Source organism: Clytia hemisphaerica, unplaced genomic scaffold, assembly GCF_902728285.1.
Source record: "Clytia hemisphaerica strain Z4C2 unplaced genomic scaffold, Clytia hemisphaerica genome assembly, whole genome shotgun sequence".
Classification (NCBI taxonomy): Eukaryota; Metazoa; Cnidaria; class Hydrozoa; order Leptothecata; family Clytiidae; genus Clytia; species Clytia hemisphaerica.
The window spans coordinates 477,663-499,829 of NW_027103774.1; the positions used below are offsets into that span (position 1 = coordinate 477,663).

Sequence of the window (22,167 nt, forward strand, 5' to 3'; positions counted from 1 at the left end):
ATCCAAAAGTTCAAAAATAGTCCAATAGGGCTCAGAATATAGCGTGAACTTTTGGATGTTCTTATTTTAAGAAAGACGTGTAACATTTTTGACCAAGCGGTAACGTTATTCGATTCTGAATCGCAACTTATATTGCATGAACTATTTTCTGGGTGTGCGTAGCCCCTAGGCAGTTTTAGACCACGTCGAACTTATCAGAGGAAGAGATTTGTAATTGTAATTTCATTGTCTTTTAACGAGCGTTACACTCCTTCGCATCTCTCCGAGTTACTTGCTCTATTGTCTTAAACCCGCCAGTCCGTAGCGTACAGCTGAGTCCCTTAGCCATTGACTCTGTTAAACGAATCGGAAGAACAACTAAAAGTCTCAGATTACTGAACTATCCACATTAAATTTCGACTCTCTACAGACATGATGAAAAACGTCATTAATCGTTTTTTGAACGTTGGGTGTACGTTAATTTATTAACCGTGGGGTCCTTAATGTCTTTCTGTTACGCACGAAAAAGGCGTGAAAATTAGACCCGTTAGAAAATCCCGTTTGATATACTATAAGAGGAGATAATGAGATTTAGAATTGAATATCGTAAGACTTTCGTTAGCAACTATAACAGCTCAAATGAAACCTTTTTGATTATAATCCTTGTTAGCGCCAATTCGAGGTTGATAATTGATGTTGATCACGCGAGTGTTTGCTATATGTTGAAAAAACTTTAAAAACAAACCCAAGAGTAACATCGTAACACGCTTTTTCTTTTATAAGAATTTACTTTGTAAAGAATATTCATGATGGAAACTGTCCAAAAAAATAAGAATATGCTAAGAATTTCATGATCGTGAAATTTAGACTGAAGCTACTAAGAATACTATTTTTAGAGCATTTTACCATGAAATTGCCAATTGTTCGCCAGCAACGCTAAAAAATAATCACAAAAATGCCCAACTCTTGCTTGACTTATATATTCCATGCTACATTAAGGCTGGGTTTGCATCCTAACCTAAGAATACCGTAAAGATATTTCAGAATGATTATTTTTCCTCAAAAAGTTAAGAATATTCATGTTGAGTTGAAAAAATACCATTCTTATTAAAAAGCGTCTTTATTTCTATAATTTCAAACTTCTAATAGTGCATTAACAATACTCTGGACTTATTTCTTGCTAAGTCTTGTTAAACTTTGACTGCCGGGAAGTAGTCTTGGTTTAAAGAAATTTTAGAGTTTACTTCTTCTGTCTGAACTTTGCGTGTTAATGATTTTTGATAGTGCTGAGTCCATAAGAAAAAATACAAAAATACCTCCAAACTTTAAAAGAAATTGGTAACTTGATTTAGTAATTTTCTGTTCGTTTTTCTCCCAAGAGGGTCTAGCGGAAAGGATTTGCTGTGTGCTCAGATAAAGCAAAAATAGAGTCTGTTGTATAACACCGACCCACTTTTCAGCGCCATTCAGGCTATCTGAAAGCCTTCAGTGAACCCGGGCTATGCAAGCTCGGGAAAATATATATGCGCAAAGTCAGGGCGTTAGGGTGGTTTACGGGAAAAAAAGTGGCGGTAAAGTTTGGAACAAACACTGTAAACACCTCCGCCACTGTTTACTCCACCCCGGCCCCGGGCTAACCACCATTTTCAAAATTAATCACCCATTTTTAGTGATCTTGTGTAGACGATAGGATCGTTTTAGCCGCTTTAGCTAAATTCAAAAAGGGAAACTTTCTTAAAGAAATGGGGGAAGGTCAAAATTATAAAAAGGCGTTAATAAAGTGACTCAATATGACCTTCGATAACCTTGAATTTGCATCATTTTTTCTTTCACGGAAGTTGGAATAACTGCGGTATCTTCTCTGTGCTTTTTTTACAAATAAAATAAAGATTTATGAGGATTTAGGAAGGCTGGCTGTAGACTATTCTATAGTTTAAGACGAATTACTATCTAAGAAAAAAGCCCAAAGCCGAAAAAAATTTTTTTTGCAGAAAAGCGTTTACAGTCAGTAGAATTTCTGAAACACTCCTGCCGATTTTTCCCGTATAACGCCATAACGCCATTCCAACCGCCGTATTTTCCCGCCTTTACTATCACCGTAACGGACGATAACATCGTCTAGGCTGGCTTTTGATTCCACTGTTGGGTTGTTATAGCGCATATTACAGCTCCTCTCTCAATGAGATATGGGTCCCAATAGTGCAAAGTTTTTCCTAAAATATAACAATCTTGTCAATGGTCCGATGAGAAATTTTTGCCTGGCCTAATTCGCGGGTCCCCTCTCAAAAAAAATTTCAAATCATATCTACTTTCGAACCGCAATCACATGTGGTAAAAATTTCCTAAAGATTGGCAGTCCCATACTATATTCTGCAAAAAACATGGCATATATAAATTTGCTTTATGTCAGTTTATGTAGAAACGTCTGTAATACCCGGGCAATACCCAGAATAATTGTTTACTATATGACGTCATGAAACCAGATATTTTGATTGACAGGTCATTCTGAAATCGAAATGTAATTGGTTATCGTTTTTAGTACGTAAATTCGCACAGCATGTTGGGATAAATATTGAACTTCTCTTTAAGGATTTTCGACAAGGCTTAGCGACAACTTGTTAATTGATAACGTGTTTTACTAAAGCTTACAAACCATATTATCTAGGCCTTAAGCGCTGAAAGTCTTATTTTGATTTTTGCAGGCTTGTACTTAAGACGTCTTTGGAGACAGCTAAAATCTTAGGATAAGAAGCAAATTTGATTTTTTGGTTGTAACGAAATCTAAAGTTTGATCAGATAGAATTGCGAAATTTTAGATACTATTTTTGTCAATAGTTTTAGGAAGATAACTTTTAAAATATTGATATATGGTTCTGGTTCTCCACTTAATCGAGTACTCTTATGGCATTGATTTACCACACTTGTTTTTTTACTATTTCTGTCAGAAATATTCGTTTAGAGAGCGATTTTTAATCTTTCCGTAATTTGGATCGACGCATGAATGGATCTGCGAGGGTCACTGACTTTTATAAATCCTGAGCTATATCTGCCTTCTTCGATATTAGTTCTTTTTAAAGTGGTGCCTGCAAAGAAACTGTTATATTGAAATTTTGCCTAACCTTTAACGACGCCTAACAAATGCACGTTTTTTTTATAAGAGCAAACTATATCTGGACATAAGACTTCTATGGCCGAAACATTTAGAACAAGTTAAAAACTTTCCGGACTCTAAAACACCCAATTCTCAAGAAAATGGACAAAAATACACAAAAATGGCAAAAACAAACATAAAAAAACGCGTATCATTTCAAAGAACTCCGATAAAAAGATTTTGGGTGGCCGAGATGGGAGAAAATGCCTTCAGGCTTTATATGAAACTCAGTGATGATAAGTAATGGCAGGTAATTTACTTTAGCTGAAAAGAAAAGCAACAAATTTTGTATCTTTCGTTTTTTAGATTTTGTATATAATCACAAACACTAAAGATTTACAAACGCATTTTATGAGGAAAGAGTAATTCATGATGTCAGTATACAAGATTGGATTTATCGTTGCTTTGACAACTTGTTTCGTGTTTGGTTCAACTGAAGCTTCCAAGCAGAAATTTGGTGAGTTTTTTTTTTCTTTCGTCCTTCTTTTGCTTTCTTTGTATATTAAGTTTTAAAGTGTGTCCAAAAAGAAAGCGGACAAATTTTTATATAAAGTAAAAATCCTCAAAATTCATTATCTAAACTGAGCTTAGACTATTTGAAATAAGCTAAAAATTCTCTGTTCAATCAATAGATATTCGATTCCCAAAATGATTGAATAGGTTTTGGAGATTGAATACAAGTATACAAGTCATAAAATTTCGCATATAAATTATAATGATTTTACTTTATATAAGAATGTGAAAATACTCTCAAAAAAGTTGCTCTCCCTGACCCAGGCCCCCCTCCTGTCACCATGCTACTGATCGTAGAATGTTACGCCTTAGTTACTTTTGGTAACGCTTCGACACTGGCATTGCTTAGAAAAACTGATAAATTCTAAAGCTTTTTGAACAACAGGAAATTCAAATTATTAGAGCTTAAAAAGTCAACGGGCTTATGCAAACTGAACTTTTAAAAATAGTAACATAGGGTCTTTGCAAGCAAATAAAAAAAATCATGATTTAGAAAACAGGGATGACACGAATTGGTTGTTCTGTTTGCTGTTAGATTAGACAAAACATTTAAGATTTTATATTCATACATTAGGCAGGACGAACATTTCCAGAGGGTAATCCGGGAAAAATTTCCAGGGGGTGATTTTTATATTATAAGTAAGTTAAGATTATGATCTTTACCCAGCCGACACACAACGCTGTTTCAACGTTCATTTAACGTTCATTTAACGTTATATGAACATTAGAATAACGTTAAAACAACGTTCTGTGCCAGCTGGGTATCATACCACCCGAAAAGACCGGAATTCGACCCCTGTTCCGTTATTTTTATAAGCAGACATGAATTAAAATCTACAAAACACTGCATTATGCCTGAATGTTGCGCAAGTATGAAACACCGTACAGCTATTGTAATTTAGTTCTTTATTTTTTGATATAAACAGACATGGGTTGAATTCTGGCTTTTTTGGGTGTTTCCGATCCCAGCTGGCACATAACGTTTTTTCAACCTTTATCTAACGTTCACAACGTCAATATAACGTAAGATCAACGTTGAAACAACGTTGTGTGCCAGCTGGGATAGGAAAACTGACATAATCTCAACTTACACATTTCAAGAGTAGGGGTAGCTTGGCGCCAACGCCAAACCTTTATAGAGACTGGACTAAAATACACGTTCTTTTTTATAAGAACAAACTATATAAGAACATAAGTCTTCGATGACCAAAATGTTAAGAACAAGGTAAGAACATATTAAGGCTTTGTGGATTCGAAAACACCCAATTTCTCAGGAAAATGGTCAAAAACATTCACACAATGGTCAAAATAAGAACATGTTAAGAGCATTTTTAGGCTTAAAACTCAAAAAGTTAAGAACATCTGAAGGCTTCAAAAATTTTGGATGCTCTTATAATAAAAAACGTGTATCACCATCATCATAGAGGACTTTATTGTGTCATAAATTTGAAAATTCCGTTCTTTGGATTCCACAAAAACAGAATAGTGCTGTTATCCATAAATTACACGCTTTTTTATTTATAAGAACAATTTCATAAGAACACCAGCCTCACATTTGGTAATCAAGAATAGTCTCAGGCTCAGCCAAGACTTTACTGATTCTTATAAAAAAGTGTGTATTTTTGCGAAATCTGTCGCGGCCAGTTGGCTTATATATTATCAGGGTCAGATTAGGCCATTTTCTAAGAAGTTATTTAGCGGTGAGATTTGAACACATCATATGATAAAGAATGTAGACTTTCTTTTCAATATTTTTGAGACGCGGTGTTTTCCGGTCGTCTAGCCCGGTTCCTTTGACTGGATTTAAACTGTAGTAAATATTAGATTTATCATCAACAAAAGTGTTTTGTTTAGCCTATACTAGACGTCACCCGCGTTTTTTTTACGCAATTAACGAAATGAAAAATCCCAGTTTTTAGTGAGGTGCTCGCTATGTTTTCTTTCACTCGAACAATTATTCAAACATTATAATTTCCGCTTTGTTTCCGCTCGTTTTCGGGTTTCGATTGTTAGTATTTATTTATATGGTGTTACCATCCGTAAAGGCCGGTCTCCACTTGCCCGCGCTGCGATCGCTCTTCTTTGAGCAAAGCTTCCACGCTATTGGTCAAAAGAAAAATGAAGCAACTCCATTGGTGCGATATGACGTAACGATCGCGCGCTTGAAAAAAAAGTTGAAATACATTCAACTTTTTTTCCAAGCGCGCGCTGCGTTTTTATGACGTAATCTTTTCTCCAAGCAAAAATGATTGAAGCCAAAGTTGCGATCGCAGCGCGCGCAAGTGGAGACCGGCCTTTACAGGGATATTAAGGGCGGGAAAATATACATGCGCAGAGTTTAGAGTAGACTATGCTATAGTCTAAGACGAATTCTAATAATAAAGAATAACCTCGAACACACAAATTAGTAGCGAGCACCTTACCAAAAACCGGGATTTTTTATCCCGTTTCTTAGTGAGTTCCACTTTGATGATTTTTGAAAAATAGAAGCCTTTCAAGTGCTTTGACGCAGATTCGATTTTTTCACTACTGCAAGAGCTTTAAAAGTTTAAAGTGACGTCAAAAAATCGAATGTTTGGAGCCCGAAAACCTGGGCTCAAAATATTCGAAAAAGTGGAAAGTGGAATAGACGTTAATTGCGTAGAAAAAACGCGGGTGACGTCTAGTATAGGCTAACAAATTAGCAGTCAGGCGGAAATTTTGTCCGCGGACGATAGCATCGTCTAAGTTTAGAGCCGTTATGGCGGTTTACAGGGATAAATCGACAAGAGAGTTTCGAAGAAACGATTAGTAGACTCTTTCCGGCAAAAAAATCCGTTTGCGAATTTTCTTCGGTTTTTGGCTGTTTTTTTACATACAGGTGAGTTGCTTAGACTATAGCATAACCTAGTGTTTATTTTGAATGCACAAAGAACAAAATCTCAGTCATAACAAAATGAGAGAGAGCTCAAAATACAATTTTGTGAATATACGCATTAAAACTTTCTACTAGTAGAAGTATTCATAGTTGTGTTTCGACTCGATACTTTTTTTCGGGACACCCTGTATAGAACATATTGGGATTTTCTGACTTGATTACTTTGATTTTAAACTTTTAGTGATCAAAACAGTTTTGATTGCAAACCACTTTAAAAAGAGGGATAAGTGTCAATTAATAATATGTGCATTAAATTTGATATACTTTTCTTTTCTCCTATGTTCTTCCGTTGATCAAAGCTTTTAGAACCTCATAAAAGTTCTTTTAATACTGCAGTGAAAAATCCTTTGGTTTGTACCTTTTATTTTTTCTTATTGCAATACCCACTTTGTACTTTGTCGACCGACTCTGTCAGCCGACTCGGTTTAAAGGTTTTATTTTTACATAAGTGTTCCCGTTTCATACCTGACACATATTTCATATCAGGGCAATGTCTGCCTTTTGTTATATTATGCTGATTAAGCCAAAAAATTTTTCTTATCCTTTTTCTGACCAATTTTGTTCCACAAAGCTTGTGAATTAAAATTGATGAGTAAGCAAACGAAAAAAAGTATATTTTATGTAACCATTCTTTAACCTGATGCATCATTTAATCAGATCCATCATCTGACGAATATACTATCTCGATTTCGTAAGGATAGCGCTCGTTTCAAAGGACTGGGAATGACAACAAAGTTGCACGATTGCGTGGAAATAGGTTGCCGTACTGGAAAAAAGGATAACTTTTTAAGATCGCGGCACTTGACTATGTTATGACTCTTGTTATGAAAGTGGATATTTTCCTTAGATGGTTAATTTTCAAACATCTTCAGAAGTTAACCATGCCCGTATGAGGATCTTGACAGTCTGTTATCAGGTTACCATTCTTCTACTGAGGTATACCATAATTAACGTTTTCATAAAAGTGACACGATTGAACAATACACCTTTTCGACCGTAGCTGCCAGTTACCGCGCGGACATTTTTTGTCCGTTTTACCACCCTAAAACCGTTCCAATCTTTTTTTCGCACCTATAGACAATAGAAAAAGGTATAAAAAAAAAGGATTGGATCAAGTTAAAGGGGATAATTAAATGATAAAGTGGCACGCGCCTGACCGCGTAACTAAAATCGAAAAGGTGTATTCGAACCAGATAACGTGCTCATTATCCACACTGGAAACTTATGGTCATAACTCTTGACCACTTGAGATTCATGGGAAAAAATACCCGCTATTTTGTAGCTGCATGAAAAACAGGGCTTTCCAAAGTTACTTTGGTTTCGAACATGCTGTCCTTACTAGAGATTAGCTTAGAAAGTTCGACAAGGATTTCCCGCTTTTCTCAAAGAGTGTTAGCGCGCTAACAAGGTTAAATTTTCCACGTTTTTAATGTTATTATTTTTAAAGATATATAGTCCGTGCCCGTGAGGATATCGGATATCCAGGGGGTTAACGATTTTTGTTCAAAAGTGGATATCCAGGGGGCTAAATATCTACAAGGGAGCGGATATCCAGGGGGTAAAGTGTCTTTTCAAGTAAGAAATACGATATCCAGGGGGTTAAGCATATTTTTAAGAGTGGGTATCCAGGGGGTCTTTACTAATAAAGTAGGATATCCAGGAGGTTTGATACTTCGAAAAATCAATATCCTCAATAGTGGGGAAAGGAAAGCCCATTTTGGTAACATAAAGTCCTCTTTAAGAATCTGACGCTGGTTAACCTTTAGTTAAGCAGGGATCATATAACCTTTCTATTGCTGCAATCATGGTCAGAATATGTTGGTATCGTTTTAGCAGAATCTAAAGTGCGGACGAGAATGACATTTTCAGGCTTTCTACTGTACTTAATCGGATATTTCGATTGGGGAGGGGTATATTGGCTTCTTGACTATATTGTCAGCCTAATCAGATCACAAAGCTTTTGGATCATCAGATCCTTAATGAGTCTTTAAGATTCATGTTAAAACCCAAAGTTAAAACTTTCCAACCCTAAGTTAAGGCAGTTAAAATCTGCTGGCTGTTTTTTAAATTCAGCAGGGAAATTCTTTTTGTGCCAATGTATCATTGCCATATATGTACACCCCTTTCTCACAGCCCTGGTAGAACTTTTTTCCTAAGTGGGGATAAAAATCCCTATTGAAATCCCAATGGGGATTGTTCGAAGGTTATAAAATCCAGTGGGGATGGGTTTGGAGTGTCATTTTTAAACATTGAATTTCGAATGGGAATTAAATCAAAGTCAATTTCCCAGTGGGGTTAAAATTTCAGGGTATTTTCTAACCGGGGACGAAGTTTTTGCCAAATTTTCCAGTGGGGCTGGGGTTCTAGCGGATCTTTGACGCAGAGGTGTTTTATCTGTGTGCTCCTCTTCCTAGCTGGCACACAACGTTGTTTCAACGTTAATCTAACGTTCACAACGTCCATTTAACGTTAGATGAACGCTGAAACAACGTTGTGTGCTCCTCTTCATATGAATCGGTAAACAACTTTTGTTACGCAACTTAGCTCCCTATAAATTCTTAATTGGTCTGTTTCATTTATCCACTTGGGGAATGACGTAATTCCCGTGAAATTATAATTGTAGCTTTTCTATTGTTACACAGTTTTATACATAATGACAAACTGCACATGTGCGTTTTTCGTTTCATTGAAGCCCCTCTGTACCAAGCGGTAAAGTATGACAGTTCGATACTACTCTTTACGACATCAGGGAGACATTACCGAGTTTATGTATGTGTGTTTTTCTGCGACGGAGACGGTAAGGTGCTAATTTGACTAGATCATGACCTACTGAGGGCGACGGTAAACAACGGTTTTACCCTCCTCAATTTTGCGTGTCAGAAGTGCAGGTTTTTCCAAATCGCTTCAGTCACTTTACCGTCCTCAAAAGTGCAAGTACATAAACTCGCTATTAAATGACGTGACAGGCTCTTTTAAAAACAAATCGGTGTTCTTTTATCTCCAGCTCTATATCTCTTGTTAAGCAATCTCTTAATATATGTCCCTATAAACTAAATAGTTTTTGTGATTATGCATTTTTTAGCATGTGTAGAAATATCAGTAGTTCGATAATTTGACCGCCCCAGCTGGCACACAACGTTGTTTCAACGTTTATCTAACGTCCCACAACGTCCATTTAACTTTAGATTAACGTTGTAACAACGTTGTGTGCCAGCTGGGTCGCTAATTTTTGGACCACCCTTGTTAATCGTTGAATAACATTATTTAATTCTGTCCCTGGAGGGGGGGTTACTTAGGCAAATCGGTTACAGGGACGTACCGTTGGTCAGGGTCCCTTTTTTAGAATCTGAAGACAAATTTACTAATCTATATTTGGGACCCTGTCAGTTGGCTTTTTGACCGTAGAAAGAGATTTGCCATGTGAATAACCAAGAAAAAAGGGCTTCAAAATCGACTAAAGTAATAATTCATCCTCCATCGTTATAGTAATAAAGAAAAGTTTTGTAATCTTTTGTATAGTCCACTTTTTTGATTTGGCAGCTTTTTTTGTCAATCTCTCTAAACGGTCAAAGCCACTCGGACATATATTATTACGTCATTGTAACAAAAAGTCAGTAATTTACTTCCTTGAAGAAGAAATTCAATGTCAAATTCCTTCAAAACAATCTTTCTCATGAGAAAAAACCATCTCACTCTTCAAGAATACCAATCTGGTGACTTCCGTCAGCTCATCCGACTTAACCGACAATTGACGTGACGACGGGGACTGAAAAAAACTCGATGTGCTTCTCCATTTCACCTTTTTTGTTGAATCAACAATAACGTATATTATTTTGCCACTAGGTAACTTCATATTGATTGTATTCATGACGTAATGTTCTCTACGGAAATACCCCGGTTTTAGCCAGTAGTGGCAAATTTAGACTAGGTAGTTTTAGACCATGTCGGGCTTATCAGACGAAGAGATTTGTAATTGTAATTTCATTGTCTTTTAACGAGCGTCGCACTCCTTCGCATGTTTACGACGTACTTGCTCTATTGTCTTAAATCCACCAGTGAAGACGTTTATGGATATCCATGCATCTTGTCCTTAACCACTGGATATCCTCTTTCTCTTATAAGGTCCTACACCCCCTGGATACCCCAGATAGCATTGAACCTCCTGGATATCCACTATCCTCAACAGGGGGGCACTGACTATTTCTGGGATGCACAAACCAGCATTTTGCAGTACATCTTACATTCTCTCAGTAAAGAAAACCTTTAGATTTATGGGACAATTTATATTGACCTTAGGAAAATGGGAAAGTGAAGTTTTATTTTTTAAGTTATCACTAAAAATCCTCACCTGCATTCTGGGGTGCAGTAACTTTAAAAAAAGTCAGATTTTGACGTTAAAATCATTTTAAACCAAAGACCGTTAAAGAAACAAATAAATACGCGGGAAAACATTTTACTGGTTTAAACTTGTGTCAAAAGACTCAAAGTCTATTGCAGTGTCCATGACAAAAAAAGAATTACCAGCATTCTGGGTGTACACCCTGTATGGTTTAGCTTCTGTAAATCTGTTTATCTGCACATTCATCAATCTGATGGTTTTATGGTTTGGCAAGTGCCTTACAATACAAAAATAATCGTTAATCAGTCCCAAATTTCTATTTCTTTTCTGTGTGGTTTCTTTGTTTTTTATGATTCATTATATACAAATCCCTCGTTCAAACCTATTTTGACGTTCAAATCCAAGTTCTACTATCAGACGCCAACCCAGTGTCGCCAAATTCAAGAAGAATGATTAGATAAATTAGACTATCGGTGCCGCATCTTTTGAAGTGGGGCGTTTTTTTTCCCGTCAAAATAAGTGATTTTCTTTCCTAAACTATTTAGATTTTTTTCTTCGAAGATTATATCTTCGAAAGATTATTCGCAAACACAAAGTTTGTGGTGTGTTAAGCTAAACTAAAGTCTATTCACGATAAGTGTGCACTCTTTTTTCTTTTACCCATAACTTTTGAAGGAATTCTTCAATCTTTATAAATTTGGTATCATTAGAAAGATATTAGTTAGTGGAACAATTTGAAATAAAAAAATCTTTAAAAAAAATCTAAAAATGAAGATGAAAATGAATAAGAAAAAAATGAAGATCTTATAGAAAGGTGCTATAACTATCATTTTCACTGAAGTGAATCCTTGATTATCGAACGTTATCACTGTCTAAAAAATTCTAAAAAATAATCATTCAGTCAAAAGATATCAAGCAAAGTTATAAGCTGATTGACGTCTAAAAACGCTGTTTTCTGCTGTTTTCTGCTGTTTTTTGGGGTCAATCACTTATTAACTTTGTATCATAGCTTTATATTGAATAAATATTTTAGTGAAATTTCTTCACAGTGACGATCTCCTAAGATCAAAGAATCTCTCCAGTGAAAATGAAAGTTATAGCACTTCTCTACAAGATCTTCATTTTTTTCTTCTTCATTTTCATCTTCGTTTTTAGAATTCTTTTAAAGACTTTTTTATTTCAAATTGTTCCACTCACAAATATCTCTCCAACGATACCAAATTTATAAAGATTGACGAATTCCTTCATCAATCTTTAGGTAAAAGAAAAAAGAGTGCACACTTATCGTGAACAGACTTTAAATAGATTTATCCTGTGTTATCATGTCAAAACACTGTCAAGATTTTTCTTACTTTTACAAAATGACGTCATATAATAATGACATCACAAAAATGCTCTTCAATTTTTTTCCTTCCGCCACTTTATTTGCTATTGCACTGCTATGAGGGAGGGGTAATTTTATGGTATTTTTTATTTAAAAAGATTGTTTTAAGTTTTCCCACCCACATAAAACTACATTAAAACTTGACTTTTAACCCTTCATGTGAATTCCACTTAGTTTTTGGTTCCAATGGAAATTTTATCCCCCCCCCCATAACGTTGCTTCAAATACACAATTTGTTTTATAAGAATACACTTTGGCCAAAAAATGGCCAAAAAATTAAGAATAATGCTAAGAATATCACCATCATGGAATTAGGCTACTCAAGCTAAGGATTGCCATTTTTAGAGCATTTTCAATTATAAAAATACCATTTTATGCTTGAAACGTATGTACTAAATGTTAAATCTAGTCTGAATTAGGATCCTAACCTAAGAATGCTGTAAGAATATTTTAAGATGATTTCCCAAAAAAGTTAAGAATATATCCATGATGAAATGGATTTACACCATTCTTATAAAAAAAGCGTGTATTGTGTCATTTAGATGTTAAATGTATTGTTTGAAGTGTGGAGCCAGAGGCCCATTTAAGTAATGGATTTTACTTGAACTTGGTCTTAAGGACCCAAGAAATTTTTTTTGAAATTGAAACTTACAGAGCGAGGTCTTTTGTAAGAGTTTTAAGCTGTAGGAACCATAGCTTTCGTTCAAATAGCAGAAAGCTTCAAAAAAAGGTATAGAAATTTAAAGAGTACTTTAGGCCTCTGTTTGATGCTTAGCAATTAGGAGAAGGATCAAGGGTAAGTTGAGTAAGAAAGAGTGGTACCCTCCCCTACCTTCGGGTGGAGAGCTATCGAAAGAGGAGCCTCCGGGTTACCTCCAACTGCGGTCGGAGAATTACTTATAGATAAAACTTCCCTGGGTTTACCTAGCGTTATATGGGTGTCATGGAGCGTTTTTTTTTTTTTTTTTTTTGCAAACCTGGGGTGTGATTTAAGTATTTGATAACACAGGTTTCTGTATAGCCCAAAGGAGTAGATAGAGTGCTTTGGCTGAAAATTGTTCCATGGTTAGATAGGAAATCCTACCTAGGTCACGTGACATTACAATAGAATTTCAGCGCTTGTCCAATCAAAAGCTTCGCGGATTTACGGAAACAATAGCAATGATACTTTTTTGCGATATTCACTTTTCTTTTTACTTCGAAAAGCTTGAAGCAAATTGTGGCTTGATATATAATTGTCAATCATCCCGTCAGAGTTTTCAATAATATTTGTCAAGAGCAATGGAAAATAAATATTTTGAACCATTGTATTTCCTGTTTTGACCCTATCCATGGTTGAATTGCCTAAGGACGCCAAATTTGTATTTCAACGTCAATTAAATTAAGAGTATGAGGCCATTCATCAAATTTTCAAGAGTGTCTCCCCAAAACAACCCTTAAGATAGGCGGTCCTGTTTTTATCTTATTATAAACTATCAAAATCGGAAAAACCTTTGATGAAAGTTACCTAGAATTCATCACCAAGGCAAGGGTTGTTATGACTCTCCTAACCGCAGTCGGAGGCGACCCGAAGGCTCCTCTTTTGATAGCTATCTACCAGAAGGTAGGGTAGGGCGCCACTTTTTCTCCCTGGACTGCTCCACTTACCTTTGATCCTACTCTTAATTGCTGAGCATCAAGCAGAGAGGCATCAATTACCATTGTGGGAATCTTTGGTATGACCCGGCTTAGGGTTGAACCTGCAACCTTGCACACTATAGCCGGATGCTCTACCACTGCACTACGGTCGCTATTCATTAGCATGAATAATGTAAGGTGATAACTCACCAACTTCTACATATCAGTGGTCTCACACTAATTCGAACTTCTGTTATTCAAATCTTTCTATATAATTTGAACTAATTTGCCCCCGTCAAGAAGACTCATTCGTAAAATGCTTTCTATAATTCGAATCTTTCCTCCGTATTTCGAACTAATGAGATTTCTCCTTCAAGAATTAGCGAGAGCCGACATTTTATAATGACACAGGTTTCATGCTAGACTTTAGCCTCATTCATGGCCATAAAGTCCATAGACAAGCTTCTAATTTCTTATAAATGGCAATAAAATTTACTCTAAACCTCTAAAGTTTCTTCGAAATCACAAGGTGACTTCCGTTGTTGATAATATTTAACGGATATTGGTTTTAATACCGGTTAAGAATGTGGATATGATAATCCGGTTTACCAATATGTTTGTTCACAAGTTCTTTTAAAACAGGAAATTAAGGTATTTTGTTTACCTTTGGATGGCGTTTGCTATGTGTATTTTTTATTGAACTTTCATGTATTTTAGACTAAACACAGACATCTGAAAACGATGTGTGAATAGCTATTAAGCCATCTTTGTCTCAGTGTCCCAATTAGGTGCCACTACTTCTAGTTGAACTTTGTTTACTAATAAATCTTGATGCCTTTACTTGGGTCTTGGCACATTGCAGTCTTAAGTTTGTTCATATTTTAGGCCTAAAATCAATCATTTTCATGTCCCCCCTCGGAACATCAATAGAACGTCCATTATTCGTCTATAATGTCTCTATATAATCTTAGTTGGGCGTTGAAACAGAGTTGGGTGTCCGGAGTGGGGTATAGTACTTAGGCAAAAATGTGTGTAGGGTATACGCGTGTTTTAAGGCCCCTTTTAAGCCCCATTTCGTATTTCGTGTTAAAAATGCCATCCATATAAGTTACAATTAAGGCCTTAATGTCTAAAGAAATACACTGTAGAAAGTCTTCCACTTCCCAGTGTCAATTTTGGGTGTGACCGCCGTTTTACCGTCCTTTCACTCACCTTCAACATTACCACTGGGGGAGAGGGGTGAAGATTAGATTCTACTCTTGTCTTGCCATTTTTGTCCATGATTCTAGATATTGACAAACATCACGCCAGCCTTATATGTTAATCCATGAACAAATAAACAAACTTGCTCAAACGAAACGGGATAGCTACTCTTAATAAAGGTATCAAGCAAAAATGAATTCGACATCTACTTTTCACTGTTCAAGTATCGGCGCCAGGCTTTGTTTCGAAATGTCAAACAGTTAAGTCTGTGGTGTTTTCGTGCCACGCGCCTATGTTAATTAGCTTAGTTTTAGTAAAACTTAAGTCTATCTTTTGTCTAGGAAGATAGGTTGACTCCGAGGGTGTGCCGCTGCCCAACTTCCAACATTCGGAAAAATATTAAGGCAAGGATTAGCCATACTGGAAAAAAGCTAACTCATATAATGTTCAACTTTCCAAGTTTTGGCGCTAGGTTTGGTTTTCAAAATGTTAAACAGTCAAGTCTGCGGTGTATCAGTGCACTGCGCCTATGTCATTAGACCGTGCTTTTGGTAAACTTATTTTCCAAGATATTTAATCGAAGAAAACGAAATCCTTTTCTCTATCGACCTTTTCTCAGTTCTTTCCAGAAGCTAAATTGGGGAGGGGTTGCTCTGGGGAATGTACCGCCCGAATTCTTGCATCCTGAATTAAATTGAGGTAGAAATTGGGCATACTGGAAATGGCTAATTGTAAGATTTTCACTGTTAAAATATTGGCGTCAGGTTTGGTTTTGAAATGTCAAACAGTCAAGTCTGCGGTGTTTTAGTACCACGCGCGCAAAGTTTTAACACATTGTTTATCTACTCTTATGACGAAAGCAGCTAGCTTCAAATATAGACACTGCACAAAGGACTTCTTTTGTTGGGTTTTTAGGGTTCGTTTTTTCATACGTGACAAAACTAAGAGGCTAGCTTTTAGAAATAAACCCTCTCTTATTTCGAACCTTAATGCAGGTAAGTTTTTCTGTAATTCGAATTAAATTATGGTGACGTAATTTATGAAAAGGTTCTATTGATCTGGGCGGTAAATAATGTGGTGGTCAGCATTCGATCTTCTCTAGGTCTTGCGCAAATAGAAAGCAGGGTCTTAGTAATAAGTAACTAGTCTTAGTCAGGGGTCTTATTTGGAGCCCCGAACGGCGAATTTCGCTTGTCCAAAACACGAGAAAAATTACAATTCGCTGGCCTGAAAATTCAGTTAGTCACCTTAAGTACACATTCACGCTAATCAATGCACTGGCTATTGCTAAGAATTCGCCGGGCTAGGATCTAGAATTTGCCGTCGAGTTGAGTTTTCATTTGCCAACCTATCAATAGCATCCCTTGCTTAGTAGGAAGTCTTCATATAGCCATCATATGGTTACCTTTGTCATTGAAACTCTTCATCGAATTAAAACCTGTAACAAGCCTTTTTAATGGAGTACAAACAGTTTATTGTATTTCAATATTATAGCCAGGGATTAAGAAAAATAAATAACTTTCGCATTCCTTTTGAACTTTGAAATGACTGTTTGCTGAAACAAGGATTATAGCTGTCCAGCCTTGTGCAATATCCTTTACTTATCGTGCAAAGTTGCATATTATATGGCCTACTTGTCCTCAGAGCCATCAAATCTTACAACGGAGTTTGAATACAAAGGTACTCACATGATATGGCTATATAACGAAGATTTCCTACTAAAGCTACCACTACTTACTTACTTATTACTAAGACCCTGCTTTCTATTTGCGCAAGACCTACAGACATCAAAGAAAACTATGTGCTATCGAATTGAATGTAGTTCTGTGCCAGCAGTTTGCTTAATCAAGACTATTCTCCCTACTTTAGCAAAGTATAAGATGGTGCATTATTTTGCTTCACCTTCAATTATATATCTGGCACACAAAACTGTTTCATGTTCATATAATAGTACAGTTACCTTATAGACATGAGTTGGGCGTTGAAGGGGAGTGATCATTGTAGTTTTAAACACCTTTGGGGGCCGGGAGTAAATGGGCGAGGGGCTGTAGAGATGTTTTTCTTCAAAAGCCTTATTACAGAGGCCTTTTTCCAATGAACATACCAAGCTGGCGCACAACATCGTTTCAGCGTTCATCTAATGTTCACAACGTCCATATAACGTTAGATGAACGTTGTAACGACGTTGTGTTCCAGCTGGGTAATAATAATCATAATTTCATTCTAAACTAAAGTACTTTTATCTTTGATTTAGGTTTAAATTATCGATGGTACTTTAAAAATTGAGGAGACAAATTTTTCAGATCCGCTTAAGTTGTTTGTCAAAATTTCTTCCCACAATCTCACTAAACGTGAGAAAAATAACTTTGTTAACCAATAATACTGCTTTAATCACCAATTAAGACCCAATCAGAGCTTTGTTTTTGATTGACCTCCAACCAATCAAGGGACATTGAAGATTATGTTTAAACCAATCAAAATAGATGTCGAACGTTTCTTAATCCAATCAAATTTCATAATCCATTCACGACGTAATTATTCTTTTTGAGGGATTAACCAATCAAAGGTAAGAGAATTAATGGATAAGCCAATAGGACAAGAGCTTTTTAAAGGTCATCAATTTGAAGATCAATTACATTGTTTTGACTTTTGTGATCGATTTGTTCCGAAAGACTTCTAAAATTTTAACCCTTAATTCTTTTTTCTTTTAAGGGCTTAAATAACAAAGGCCGTTTTGAGCTTTGCCATTTCAAATCGGGGGTTACTTACTTCAGTAGAGTCGCCATAACTTAAGCGCCATCATGGAATTAAAAATCGTTGGAGTGTTTGGAGATATAGTGAAAAATCCTGAAATGATTCTTAAGTCACATGAAAAATTGTCCAAATTTTGTTGAAAAGGTTTGAACTGTATGTGTCAAAACTAAGAAGACAATTTTCAATTAGTTTGATCGAATGGTATAAGTTTGAAAGTTTGTGTTGAACGATAGAAACCATTTGAACCTTTTATCAGCTCTTTTTACACCAGCCCTTATTGGCGTTATTTTTGGGCTCGTGGCGTAATAATTTTAACCTAAAAGTGGCGTTAATTTTTTATCATCATTTCTCAATTTAAAGGATTTTAAGTATGATTCGAAGACTGGAAACTCAAAAAGTTAAGAACATTTGAAAACTCTACTGTAAAAGTTACCAATTTTATGACCAATGAAGTATAAGCCCGAGGGGCTAGAAGTCAATCTCCTTGGTAGGATTTGAAGCCAACAAATCCTACCAAAGTTGCGCGGCCTTGAGCGGCTCGCCTGGTTTTTACACAAATGACAGATTGAAACTAAAATTTACCACTAAATTTCGAAAAAAATATCAATCGTAAACAAAGGAATTGCTAGATTCAATCTGTCGTCAAAAATGCGGCGCATTTTTTAAGGCTTCACTTTTTCTTGCCTGAGAAAGGTTAGAGATTGAACTCTAGCCCTTCGGGCTTTAAACTCAATGTTTATGACTCTTGTTTTCTCTTGGTTTTATCTGTTTTGTGCAGTGAGATATTTGATTAATGTTTATGATTGTCCTGCAGAACTTTCACACTTTGAAGTATTAGGTCTTGTTACATCATGAAGTTTGTTCATACCTCGTTAAGGTTTTATTTTTGGAAGTGAAATAAATTGTTTTTTTTATTATCGTTTGACATCCCTCGTATTACCTTATTTGGGGGTTGAGGGGTGGGGGCGTGGTTCGGGGAAAACCAAAAGTTAGCAAGGAGCATGCACAAGGCACCGAGTACGGCAGGTACGATCAAATTTCACCTGAAACGCCGAAATTTTTCTCTTCGTCAGTAAAATCGGTTAAGTTTCCTCATTCTTCGTGCCGGATTTGAAAAGCTTCCGTCGTGCCTGAAGGAGTAACGGAGAGATGTCATTGCTAGAGGAAGATCCCGGTAATGTCAGTCAAATCTCTATAATTCGAACCTCTGTGATTAGCATCTTTCTATAATTCGAACTAAAACGTCGGTCTCTCAAGCGCTGAAAGTGGCATATCATACTCCCTACAGAATACTATACTACTTTTAAACTTATAATTCGAATGTTTCTCTAATTCGAAGAGGACTCACTTGAAAATCGAATAAGAAAAAATCAACTGTAACGTAAAAAATATCTGTCAATATTCCTTCTTTTACCATACCATATTAATGCTTTGTCATTTACAAAAGCAGCTTGAAAAGTACCGAGAAAAGGATTTTAGAAAAAATAAAATCGCAAATTGGGAACCCCGGTGACGGTAGACAGGAGACCCGTCCTGTATTTTTGATATTGATATTTCTGATATATGCGATATGTACAAGCCTCAAAAAATTTACAGTGGAAAATTCAAATTTAGCGCTGTCCTCACTTACTAAAATAAAAAGCAAATTTCAAAACTTGCGTTCCCAGCAAGCACACAACGTTGTTGTATAAATGTCAAATGGACGTTGATACGACGTCGAGTGCCGGCTGGGTTTTCTTTAAGAAAGTGTGACCAGTGAAAGAATAACAGAATTTGATTGGCTGTGTTTTCAACCGCCATTAGGATATGGGAAATTCAAACTCTCAGCCCTAACCATGCTATATATTTCGCCATCAGTATATAAAATAAGAAATCATGGTATGGATCTCCAGGCTACAGTGACGGCCATTTGTAAAAGAACCCCACACTTTATCTACGTAATGACTTAGCCCGGTTGACGTTCGTTTAGGTGAGAGGTTTTGGCTAGGTTTTCAACAACTAAAGGTTGTATTTATATTGGTTCCTCCTCCGTAGCTCTTTCGTCAGAGTGGTTTGTATTGACGATATCTTTTAAAAAATCATTTATTTAAAATCTTTTGTATAGAGTCAAGTCAGTACATGCTATATTCTATTTCAAAGCTTTAATGGAAGGTATAAAATAAGCTCTGTTTCAAAGTATTACACTTTTTTTATAAGAACAACTACAAATTTTGAAGCCTTTGGATGTTCTTAACTTTTTAAATTTTCAGCCTTAAAATGTTCTTAAAATGTTCTCATTTTCGCCATTTGATGAGTATTCTTGTGTAATTTTCTTAAGAAATTTGGTTTAAAGTCCATGAAGCCTTAATATGTTCTAAACTTGTCATCGCGGAGAATGCAAGTCGAACGTTTTTGACGTTTATCGAATCCGGGGGTTTGACGTCACTTTTTCGACGTCAATAAAAGAGAATTTTGAAGTTTTTAGCTATGTTCTTGATTTTCTGGCAAGGGAAGCCTTATGTTTTTATATAGCTTATTCTTATAAAAAAAAACGTGTAATTTGTTGATTAATTTCATGGTGTGGTCGTTCAACTTGGTTTACAACATCTTTTAAATGAGCAATGAGCTGATATCTCATATGCCAGATATTGTATAGTGCGTATCCTTTCTTCGTATTTCTTTCTTCAATAGTTGTGCAAACCCTTGCATAGGTAGATCTACTCTGTATTTTTCAAGCAATAGCAGTTGAAGTGAAATAATCCGGCATCTTTGTTGGAAAGTAGACCAGTTCGGTACTTGTCAGTCTGTGCCACTAGCTCGATCGGGAAGATTCTTCCAAAATGGGAAGATTCTTCCGAAATGGGAAGAACCTTCCCGAACGGGAAATTAAGTTGACTCCCGAACGGGAAGATCTTCCCGCTTTTTTACTTACCGATGACTTTTCGATCGTGGTTGAAACTTCCCGTTTGGGAAGTTAACGCAGTTTTTTCAAAATTAAACCAAATTTCCACGGTAAAGTTTATTTTTCTTTCGGTGAAAAATCTTAAAATTTGATGCTTTATCAGCTCCAAAATGTTTCAACTTTCGCCGGTCATCGTACATTTTCGCCGAAGATTCAGTCATTTTTCATCTTCCCAAAGAGGAAGAATCTTCCCAATCAGGAAGAAAACATTCGCCTAAGTTCTTCCCGTTCGGGAAGTTTCTTCCCATTTCGGAAGAATCTTCCCGATCGGGTTAGTGGCACAGACTGCTTGTGATTTGTTCAATCAAAACAAGTAACCAGCATGGCGGGAAACGAGGAGGCGAGAGCATGGTCTTGATTGATCAAATTGCCGGCACCGAACTTTGGTCGACTCATTGAAGAAGGCGCATTATTTTGCTTCAGCTAGGGATGAAATAGCTCCATCTAGTGTTTTTTATAAGATATCTGCCCTTGATTACCATCATGTGACCTTGTGATCTGGACTGAAGTTGATCCAAAAGTCATTCCAACGCCAACGGTTTTGGTGGCTAGTTTAGAAGACACCAGAGTGGAATGTAACCAGAGGGAATTATAACGAGGAAAATTTTGTGTACGCATAACCTACTTATAGATCTTTTCTCTCAATAATCCCACGCCTTACAAACTTTCTCGGCGTGAAATATAAACATGTTATTATATCAGCTCATCAGCCAAAACTCCAAAGACACACATTTTTGATTTCTAACGCCTTTAAAGCACTACGATAAAGTGTCGATGTATCGTTATCTAATACCATATTTGGAAACAAAAAGCGCTCCTCCACATGATTAAAAACCTTGTTTGTTTATGCTTTCGTCATTCACAGTCGGGTGCTCTTGCATCTTAAAGTATCTATATAAAAAGGGGGTGGGCCAGTAGCCTTTTTAATAGGCACATTATTCCTAATAAAGCTCTTTTCATAATTCCATATAATGTGATTCAGCCAGTGTCTGATTATACCTTCAAGATACCTTGCTAAGTGTGGTAGTTTTATAGCAAGTAGTTTTGAATGCTCAAAGACCATCACGGTTACCTTTTCAAATAACAAATTTTTGTGATGGAATAATAAGTGTCATGAAAACAAGAACCCTTAATCGAATTATATGACCATTCGATTTTTAAATTAACTTCGAACTATATTGTTCACTCCCATTTTCATTGTTACGACTGCCGAGTCTGGTACTGGCTCGACTTGATGATATCTTTTTATTCGTTTTGGAGGTTGTACCGTTACGGCGGGATGTTTTGAAAGTTTATTCTTTGATAATAATATTCATATCTACGGATCGTGAGAACTTATCAACTTAAAACACTGTTAGGAGACTCTCTA

At 36.2% G+C, this 22,167-nt stretch overlaps 1 protein-coding gene across 1 annotated transcript in view; it reads left to right on the forward strand.

Moving 5' to 3' along the window:
- Positions 1–3,440: 3,440 nt before the first annotated feature.
- Positions 3,441–22,167, forward strand: part of LOC136806128 (fibroblast growth factor receptor-like 1) — a 32,432-nt gene continuing 13,705 nt past the window's right edge. The window contains exon 1 of the mRNA XM_067062695.1: positions 3,441–3,587. Within this exon, the coding sequence (XP_066918796.1) occupies positions 3,500–3,587 (88 nt within the window). The 5' untranslated portion in view covers positions 3,441–3,499. The remainder of the gene's footprint in view (positions 3,588–22,167) is intronic.